Source organism: Kryptolebias marmoratus, linkage group LG19, assembly GCF_001649575.2.
Source record: "Kryptolebias marmoratus isolate JLee-2015 linkage group LG19, ASM164957v2, whole genome shotgun sequence".
Taxonomy (NCBI): Eukaryota; Metazoa; Chordata; class Actinopteri; order Cyprinodontiformes; family Rivulidae; genus Kryptolebias; species Kryptolebias marmoratus.
In genome coordinates, this window is record NC_051448.1 from 22,310,043 (window position 1) to 22,321,101 (window position 11,059).

The window sequence follows — 11,059 nt, forward strand, 5'->3', positions numbered from 1 at the left end:
TGTTAAAATTGTGGCCTTGTCAAGTGCGAGGAGTAGACGGAAGAGGATCTGGACCCAAATGCAGACAGACACTAAGAAACTCCAAATTTAAACCAATTTATTAACATAATAAAAATGCTGACGTGGCAGCAGACTAAGGCCCGGTCCCGATACTCGCATTTCCACCGTTGTTCCACCCTTGTGTCTTTCAAATGCATATTCATGCTGAAGGGTTTGAGTGCGTAGTGTGTCCCAATTCACATACTGGTCTTTAGCCCCACCCCCTTTGCATATTAAATCTGCCCTCTGGCTAAGCCCGCATCCAGGCTGACTTCGGCAAAATATTTACTCAGTTTATTCCTGCATGTGAGGTTTTGAATTTTTTTTTTAATTATTATTATCTTTAATGATAATAAAAGGGTTTTGAATTAAAAGGCAGAAATATGGCAGTGGTGACAGAACAAGCTGCATCTGTCATGAAAAAAGCAGTTTTCCTACTTAAAGTATTGAAATAATTATTGTTTCACTCTACTGTACATGTGTGAATACTATCACACTATGCTCCGTATTCAACAAGCCATAACAAAACACATTTAAACAGACAAATATCTTCTGCAATGACTTTAGAAAGCAAAAATACCTATCCTGTACTTTTAAAATCGTACTAGCACCTTCTTAAAATGCCAAAACAACAACCATTTGTTGAATGTCGCAGGTACGACGCAGATGACGTAACCTATATTATCCCAATTCTCTAATTTTTGCATGCTTGTAACCTGCGCACATAAACCCTTCTGTGCACTTTGACTGAGTACACACTTCATAGAGGGGCGCAGGGTGTAGTGCGAGTATTAGGGCCTCAACAACAAAAACATAAAACATTGGCAAACCAGAAACACGAGGAGGAAGACGCAAGGAAACCAGGCTGAACATGACAGCAACAATAAACCAGTGTGTATGAGAAGAATATGACCAGGTATTAAAGGCAGAGGGTGATTGGTAAGTGGACACAGGTGACTGATTACAAACTGGGGACAAGTGCAGATGGGTGTGGCAGGCAAACAAGTAACAAGCTGAGAAAAAGTGAATGATGACAGGGGACACAGAGGGCACAGGGAGCAGAAACTACTCAACAATGTACAACCTAAAACTAAACACAGGAAGAAATAAATAAAACATAATTAAAGAAGCACAAAATAATAAACCCAATACAACAGAAACTGAAAAAAATAACTCACAAAAAGACCCAAATCCTGAGAGGCCTGGAGTTGCAGTGGGGCCTTTCAAAATTTATTTCTAGCTGTACATAGAAATTATAAACTAAATAAGCTTTTATATTAAATGCAGCTTTCTCTAGGTACAACCTGTGCATAATCCTAATGGTGTTTATTTCCCAACACCAAATCAGAATTCTTATATTTTCTGCTTCAAATAGAAAAGACTGGATTAATATAATCCCATTGCATGTAATCAGCCACTTTCCATATGTACAAGGACATTTGAAAATATGATTTTGTTTTCTCACTGTTGATTTTACCGATAAGGCATCAGGCTTGTTCTGTAATGATGGAGAAGAAACTCTCTTTGTCTTACTGAAATCTCATTACTGATAGTTTGGAGAGTTCTATTACTGTAAGGGATCTAGATTTGTTTTACCTGTCAAATTACCTCAAATTTTCAAAAACCCTAGAATATGCACAATGGTGATTATTAAGTTTGTATTAGGAGATGTCTAATGAAAGATATTGGCTTATTTAATATGTTGCTCATAAAGTAAATGTATACTGTTCTACAGAAACATTGCAAAGCAGCTGCTTTTCACAAACACTAGTCCAACATACTAAGTAAATAAGACAAAGAAAGAATGTCCTAACTAAATGTTTATCAAAATCTTTACAGCTAATGCTGTGGTCTTTTGCTTGTGATTTTTTAAAATTTTATTTGCTTTTTTGCATTAGGCCCCACAGATGAGTTTTCCAGCTTGCAGGCTTCCAAGGCTCTTTTTTCTGAGGTGTGGTGGGCCGATACACTTTACGGCATCTCTGGGTGACAAGGTGGCTTTGGTCTGTCCCATCCACCTGACCAACGAGATGATCTTACAGTCGCACTGCCATGGGTTGTCATGAAGATACAGGTTCCTCAGCTCTGATGGGAAGCAGCAAAGAAAATCACTAAGAACAAGTCCTGTTTGCAACTTTAATCAGTGAGTTTGTATCAACGGGGGGTGAGGGGGAAGGAGGCCATCCAACCTGGCATATGGCTGAAAATGTTTCCGTCTACTGTCTTCAGGCGATTTCCACTGAGTCCCAGCTGAGAAAGCTTGGGCATGTTGTTGAACACACTGGGTGGCAGGTGCTCCAGCTCGTTGTTCCTTAGGTAGAGTTCCTGGATCAGTAAGAAGTAAACTCTTAATTCTTCATGTTTGTTTAAATGAACAAACACAGAAGAAGCTCCAAGTAAAGTCAAAGGGACAAAAATCAGGTTTACAAAGGAGATCACCTTTGTCTGCCAGGAGTGTCCCCAGGTTACATCAGAAGTGTGACAGCTTGATTCTGCAGTGGCTATTTGTACTTGCAAATTACCATATATTTATGTGTAAATAACTGTAATGAAAAAGTAACCATATTTTAAAGTCTATGAAATAGTGTCCACATGGATCACTTTTGGAAATTAGAGTTATTTTAAGTTAGCAGCAGTCCACTTTGGTCTAGGCTGTATTCGTATTAAACATTAGTTGTTCAGTCCTACCAAACCTAAACTCTGTCATTTAAAGAAGTATCTACAATAAGTAAGGCATTAATGTTTTGTAACTTTTACACAGAAAATCACTTCAAAGTGGCCAAAATATTCATTTTAACTTTAATGAACTTAAAGTATGTTGGCTATTTACCTGACTGTTTATTTTGACAAAACTGTTCTTTTGAACAGTGCTAGGCCTTTAGTTTTTATTAAAGGCCTAGCATTTTTTTTAAGGAATGCATATCTACCACCACGTTTCATGTCAGAGTTTTACACTAAGATCATGTTATGTTGAGAAACGACAGATCTGTAGCTGTTTTGGTCATTCCTTGAAAAGAACATTATGCACAATCTCATGCCATCTTGACCTGAATTGACTCCAAATTAATCAATTGTATATATACAGCCAATGATTGCTTTCTGAAAGTTTCATTAGAATTCGTCATCGCTAGCCTTTTGGTGGTGGGTAATAATTATATTACCTGCAAGTTGCTTAGGCCATCCAAAGCTGACTGGCTCAGTGAAGTCAGAAGGTTGTTGTCTAGAACCAGCATCTCTACAGACCAAAGAGGTCTGAATGCTCCAGAAGGGATAGTTTTCAGGCTAGATAAGGAGAAACAAAGTGTTTCTATAAGCACTTTGAGAAACTATTGTTCATAGCATCCTACAGGAATAAAGGGGCCATTGATAACACACAATTTGATATTCCTTCACTCAGTAAAAAACATGACAACTTAGCATCTACTCTTAGGTTTTCCATTGGGTTTTTTTTTTGTGTGTGTGTGTTTTCTTAATGTACAGTAGTTTTCACAATAAATTTTTTTTTTTTTCTAAATGGTACCAAGAATTATAAAACTGTACTTGACTACCTATCAATCATGTGTTTTTACAAAAAGGCTGTATAGGTGGCCTCCTTACTCAGAATTCCATAGTTCAGATTTTTCTTCAGCTTTTGAGGTGTTAGGTTTCATTTTCTGCTGTTCATATATCTGGAGATCTTAAAACTTTAGACTTTTTGACTTTGCAGTAAGATTTTTTTCACCATATGTTACATTAGTTTTACATACATGAACAACACATTTAAGTCATGTTCAGAGCTGTAAACGAGAAGAACAGGTGAATAGTCATAATCCAAGCATCTAGAACAGCAGCAAGTGCTGGGGAGCATCCTCATTCATCTCATAAACTCAGTGAATTTACAAGCAGCTAATTTTGCCCATCTACCAGTCCTACTACTGGCAGCTAATAGTTAACTTGGCAGGAATATTTGATGTTGTCTCTCTGCTGACAGATTAACTTACTACATTTTAAGAATCATTAAAAGCTTCATAAGTCAGGCTTTAGTTCCTTTTGTTTGACCTACCAACAAAAAAATTGTATTAAAGGATAGTCCAGTCAATTTTGAGGTAATGTTCTGTCTCATAGTTCTAACAGTTAGTACCTTATCAGCTGTGACATCAGTCGTAGAACACGGAGGTTGGGGAAAGAAGCAAGAGTCATTGTCAAGGCTAGGCTAGATGAGTGGCAGGTTTTTAGCATTTTTTAGGCTTATAAAACAACTCTCTCAAACAGGACATACTGGTGTGAAGGAACACTACACTGGCTAATATTAAATCACTACACTTTAGCACATTACAGCCTACTTAGTTTGTTGATATTGTCTCAAACCAAACAATGTCCATGTTACTACCTGAATGTGGAGTGTAGAAAGACTATGTATTGCATAAGCCAATGGTGTTGAGGCTGCTGAATGTATCCATTTGCCAGGAGTTGAGTACATTTTTGGACTAAATAGACCAGTGGTTCCTAACCCTGACCCTTGAAGAACACTATCCTGCATGGTTTCATTGTTTCCTTGCTCTTCAGCAGGTATTTATGTCTGCAGAAGCCTGTTAATCACTCATTCAAATCAGATGTTTCAAAGCAGGAAAATAACTAAAACATGCAGGATAGTGTTCCTTGAGGACCAGGGTTGGGAACCACTGAACTAGACGGCCTGAACAGGAAACAGAAAATAGTAACAAACTGAACAAACAGTGTTATGCAAATGTGTTTCTTCACACCATTATGTTGTGTTTGAGGAAATGGTTTTATAAGCCTGAAAAATTAGAAAAATAAAAAAGGCTTTAGTTTGGCAAGCCATTAGCCTAGCCTCTTTCTCCATCCTCCGTGCTTGATAATACTGCTGATAAGGTACTAACTATTTAGAACTATTAGACAGAACATCATTTCAAAATTGACTGGACTATCCTTGATAGGTGTGATAGGTTTTGGTGCATAGAACAGGAAAACTGGATTATATTTAAGTTTAAAAATCATATGTTATTGTGACCTGTTATTGTCCAAGTTGAGGAACAAGAGCTGTCTGAGTCCAGTAAAAGCCTTAGAAGAGATTTTCTGGATGCGATTCAGTGAAAGGTCCAAAACCTTTAGGGCAATTAAAGGTTTGAAGGCATTCGATGGGAGCATTGTCAGCGCATTGAGAGGAAGGTCAAGATCTGACAAGTTCCTCATGCCAGCAAACATCTCAGATTTGAGAGTTCCAATCTGGTTCTGCCCCAGCATCAGAAAGCGAAGGTTCAGAAGGTCCTGTAGACAAAAGTCAATGCTGTTGTTAGATTAATGCAATGTAAATATGAATATTCTGCCCATTATTTTAAAGTTCTTACCTGGAATCCCCTTGGAGGAAGTATGGTGATATGGTTGCCATTAAAGTTGAGAAGCATCAGCTCCTTTGCACCAGAAAAAGCTTGTAGGTGGATGGCGTTGATGGCATTTCGTTCCAGGTTGATGCTTTCAATCTTGGGTACTGGTCTCAGCATATTGGCCCTAAGGCTTGTGATACCATTCTCACCTTATAGCAGAAGTAAGAAAATAAGGTTACTTATGCAACTATGTCTGCAAAAAACTTCTTAAGTGTAAGGGTTTTTAATTTAAAATAACTTTTAACATTCCTTGTAGCAATGCATATTGCCTGCCACCTTTAATACTTTAAACGTAGACAAAGATTATCTTGTACTGAAAAATGAGTTGTAGCTGTCATGAGCTGGGGTGAAGGAGGCGAACCCTGAGCGCAGACTCATGTTGAAAAAAACTAATTTATTTAGAAATAAAAGGCAAACCCAAAACAAAGGCTGACGTGGCAGCAAAACCTAAACTAAATACAAAAACATTAACTAACTAAACAAAAGCTGAACAGACCTGAGACCAGAGATGAATCAAAGGGAGATGACGAGGCACGAGCAAAAAGGGACAGCACATCAGGGAGACAAGAGTATGACAATGAACCAGCAGAGAGGTAGAGAATGTGACCGGGTATTAAAGGCAGAGGGTGATTAGTGGAAGTGGGCACAGGTGAGATGATTATGGAGCTAGAGGCAGGGGTAGATGGGTGAGAAAAGGGAAGAGAGAGAGAGTGACTGAGGAGAAGTGAATGGTGGCTGAGGCACAGGGAAGATGACAACTAAGTAACACAAACAATAAACTCGAACTGAAACATGAAGACAAAACATAATTCAAAAACCCAGATCCTAACAGTAGACATTTTGGTCACACCTTATTCGTAACATTATTTTCAATCTCATGTAATATGGTGAGGTGTCATGGTCAGAGTATTGTTTTAAATAATTCTTAGCTACTACCACATCAAGTTTTAGGTCAATATCTGTAAAATTAAAACCATTTTTGTGTTGCCTATTGTTGAATAGTTGTGGTAGCCATCTTGAATTAGGTATGCTTCAAAAGTTAATCAGCTGTAGGTGTACAACTGTAGTAGCTGCAGATCCGTTGTAATGATTATTTCCAAAGTTTCCTTAAAATCCATCCAGTGGTTCATGAGATATTTTGCGAACAGATGGACAGATTGGACTGCAATAGTTAATGCCAAGATTTTTAAACACAGATCTTATGGGGTCACTTAGGACTAGGCAGTCTCCCCAGGATTTCGCTGGAATTTTTTGTGATTGTTGCGGGCTAAAATGCCTGATTTCGGGGGGCATTTTCCTAAAAGTTGCGATTTTTTTTTTTTTTTTTTACTAAAATCAATAAAAAAACATAACTTTTAATATATAAACCAAAAATACCTACTAGTTTTGTAAGATAATTACCAACAAACATTAACATTATCAAAAGGTGCTTTATTTGGGAACTTTGATCGCTTATAAACTGACATTCATGACCATTTCTGGATTGTCCCTCGTCTGCAGCTCTCCTCACATGTTTTGCAGACACAAAGTGTTTGTCGATGCGTTTATGTGCGATGATTACACTGCAGGACATGCAAACAGCTTTCCCCCACTCTCGTGCAGCTGGGGAGGAAACTGGTTTGCGACCGCAGTGAAGTTAGTTTTAAGTTGGATGCTGGATATTCGCGCTCCGCGGAGTTAGAGGCATCTAGCTCACGGCTGACCCGAAACAGGAACGCTAATGTCGGCCAGCCGTTCTCTGCCGGCCCCTTCTCTCACGTGCGGTGGTTCACTTATGCCCCTTTTCCATTGGCTCTACTTGAGCAGCCCCGCTCCACTCCACTCTACTCTACTCTGCTTGGCTCTGTAAACAATGCATCGCGTTTCCACCCGCCAGTCTGCTCGGTAGCAGAGTAACGCCTCCTTGTGTATGTGGGAGGGGGGAGACGAGGCCTCGAAAAAGGCCAGTGGAAAGGCTCGCAAAGCGAGCCGAGTAGAGTGGAGCCGGGACCTTTAGAGCCAATGGACAAGGGGCATTAGGGATGGCTGGCCGACATTAGCATTCCTGTTTCGGGTCAGCCGTGAGCTAGACGCCGCTAACTCTGCTGAGCGCGAATATCCAATATCCAACTTAAAACTAACTTCACTGCGGTGTTTTGCACGGCCCTTTGCTGAAATCTTTGTGGGCAAATGTGAAGCATTAGCGCACATTTTCGCTTCGGTCGCTGCTCCTGCATGCTCCCGGCATTCTGATGTTAACAGGAAGTTATGTCATGTATCTTCTTCGTGAGTTATTTGGCGTTATTTTGTATTCCACACTACTCAAACCCACAAAGAAGACACTAGACCACAGAAACGGTGCCGAATCACTTTAGAAACAATAAATATTGGGTTAAAGTTGCGGGAAAGTTGCGTTGTTTTAGACAAAGTTGCAAATAGTTGCGATCGCAATATCTCGAAATCCTGGAGGGTCTGACTAGGAATATGTGTTGTAAACAGGGGTGGAAATTAGCACCCACCACCGGCCAAATGCGGGTAAATATTTGAAGTGGCAGGTGAATTTGATCAACATACACGCCACTGTGGCGGGTTGGCAATTTGAACAGAAAAGGTGTTATTTGTCCTCTTGACATATAGGGGGCAGCAATGTGCTCGAGTTGCTGCTAAATGCAAGAAGGCTTCCTCGTCAGATTTTCCTACCGTAGCACGGCTAAACAGCTATGTCTAACGGTCGATGCTACCCGTCAAAAATTGCTACCGTCATGTTTACAAACCGAAAACTACAGCGGTTCGTGTTAATGTTAAATATCATCGGATACTGAAGTGGAAGCTTAGGAGTTATGCTTAGCATAGCATTGGAACAATTTATATCCACAAAGAAAACCTTTCTAAAACCACAAAAATCACTTGTTGTAAATGACTCTCAGCAACTACAACACCAAATTTTAGCTCAATATCTGTAAATTGACTGAGTTATTATCATTTTTGTGTTCTCTTAAGAGCGCTTTGCTGTAGTGGCAAATCTTTAATCAAGCTGACTTCAGAAGTTTCAGATTTCAACACAATAATTCATTTCTAAAAGTTTCCTTAAATTCTGTTCAGTGATTTATGATATGTTTTGCTAAAAGTACAGACAAACAAACACGCACATAATGAAGCAGTTGTGAACAAAATAAGGAGATAGCCAGTAAAAACTCCTGAACTTTATTACATGCATACTATCAGGTCAGATGTTATTATAGGGCTGCTTCACTCTCTACCAGTCTCATTCTCCTCTGCAGTTTTACTTAACCCAGCCTCTTTACAGCAGTCCCATCTATTAATCAGAAGTAACAACAGTAACAAAACTGCATTCACTGTGTACACCTCAGAACACAACAGTACAGACACAGGCAAAAACATTGTTACTCCTCCTTCACTTTTGGTGACAAGAGATAACAACAAAACATTTGGGATTATTTGATCAACTACAATGTACTTACCCAGTTTGAGGATCCAAGCATCAGCAGGCAAATTGGAAGGGAAGGCGCGAAGCCCCTTCTTATGACAGTTGACCTCTGACTTTTCTGGGCTTGACTTTTTTGAGCATTTGCAGACACTAGGACAGCCCACCACAGCCTGCATCATACATGGCATTACCAATACCAACCATGACAAGTGCTGCATTTTCCCTGTAGAAGTTATAGCAAGAATAGGAAATATTACTTTGATAAATGGTAAATGGCTTACACTTGTATAGCGCTTTATCTAGTCCAAGTTTAAAGCGCTTCACACTACAATCATTCACCCATTATACACTGATAGCGGTAAGCTACATTGTAGCCACAGCTGCCCTGGGGCGGGCTGACAGAGGTGAGGCTGCCATCACACAAGCGCCACCGAGCCCTCTGACCACCACCTGTAGGCAAGGGGGGTGAAGTGTCTTGCCCAAGGACACAACAGCTGAGACTGATGGAGAGGGGGCTTGAACCGGCAACCCTCCTGTTACAGGATGAACCCTTACCTCCTGAGCCACTGCTGCACATACTTTGACATATTAATTATGATTCTGAGAATTTTTAACAAATTTGGGACTTAAAATACATGTAACAATCATTTTAATGGTAACTACACATACAAATACAAAAGGGGGGAGAGTTGTTTAAAATTATTCTAAATACAACCACAATTCTGGAAAAGTTGGCATGTTGTGTAAAATGTAAATAAAATCAGCATGCAATGATTTTAAAATTTCATAAACCTATACTTTATTCACATTGGAACACAGCAAACAAGTCAAATATCAAAACTAAGAAATTGTACTATTGGGGGGGGTTTTTTTACAAAAAAGTAGTTTTGAATTTTATGGCTACATATCTAAAAAAAAGTCAGAACAGGCAACAAAAGGCTGTAAAAGTGATACGAATGAACAGCTGAAGGAGCATTTTGCAGCTATGAAATACAACTTTACAGACCAAAAGATTTAGCAATTTCTCATTTATAATACTTCAAAATGTTGCATGTTTCATTTCAGCAAAGAATTACAGGTACATTAGAAATAAATAAATAAATGAATTTTTAAAAAAAATTTTAAAGTGCAACAACCTTTTCAGAAAACAAAGAGGAAACCTGAGCAACAATTCAAGCTCTCACACTCTGCACCAACACTCTCAAAAATAGACATCAGGGGGGAAAAAAAAGGTTAATTCCTGATTATTATGTCATATTAACTGACTGAAGTTTTTTTTTTTTTTTCTGCCTCAGCACTTGAAAGCTAATCCAATAGGAAAAATCCAAAGGTAAGACAGATGAAGCTCTTTTAAAGGGAGTCAAACTCTTTTCCTTGTACTGAGGGCAGCTTACCTGTTCTGGCTGTCATCCCACTTCCTAAACAACTCTCAATCCTCCAGATGTCTGTATTCTTTGTTGCCAACACTCAAAGTGCAACTTCTTCTTCAAAAGCCGCTAGTAAGACGTTCAGAACGTACCAGCTGTCAGCCAAAAGGAATTATTCCAACTGCCTGCAGCCTTGCTCCTGCAGAGCTTTAAATTCTGATTTTAGAGGTTCACAAATTACACTTCCAGATCCTTTTTTGACATCACAGAAAGCACGGCAGCATTCTTGGCTCGTCTGAGAGTGGTAGATGAAAATATGCAGCATATGAGGGGAGTTCTCTCACCTGAAAGAAAAACCAGACGGTGAGAGTGAGGTGTGAAACTGCAGGAGTCACAGATTCTGCAAAAATCACAGAATCCAGAGAAATGTGGCACTCACAGAATATAGCACTGATCCATGTTACACTGGCAGGCCTACAGGGATTGTGTGTATGGGTGAGTGGGTGTCAGGGGACAATTATTGCATGCTTGGCTTTCAAAAAAAAGACATTCAAAATAAAGTCAAACTTTATTTATAAAAACACATTTCAAGCTAAAGCAGTCCAGTGTTTTATCCAAAAAAAACTTAAAGGCCTACAATGCCTTTAATGCCAGAGTTTTAAACTAAGATCATTTTATGATGAGAATTGTAGCCAGTTTGGTCCAACATTTAAATTATTGTTATGTACGATCTCATGCAATGTTGCAGAATGTCAAACTCAGGTGTGTGTGGTTCACACCTGCAGATAATTTGCCTCATTCAGCAGAGCTGTATAAGAGGAGCAGTTCTCCAGCCAGTCTTT

The 11,059-nt window shown here is 39.2% G+C and overlaps 1 protein-coding gene across 1 annotated transcript; it reads right to left on the bottom strand.

The window, feature by feature from the left end:
* Positions 1-591: 591 nt before the first annotated feature.
* On the bottom strand, positions 592-10,658 carry si:dkey-1j5.4 (leucine-rich repeat-containing protein 15). Its single transcript, XM_017441814.3, has 7 exons — positions 10,245-10,658; positions 8,885-9,073; positions 5,388-5,572; positions 5,051-5,307; positions 3,201-3,321; positions 2,229-2,364; positions 592-2,124 (listed from the first exon to the last, which is right to left on the bottom strand). Exons 1-7 carry the CDS (start codon positions 10,258-10,260, stop codon positions 1,934-1,936), a joined length of 1,095 nt encoding a protein of 364 aa, XP_017297303.1. The 5' UTR covers positions 10,261-10,658; the 3' UTR covers positions 592-1,933.
* Between the last annotated feature and the right edge of the window lie 401 nt (positions 10,659-11,059).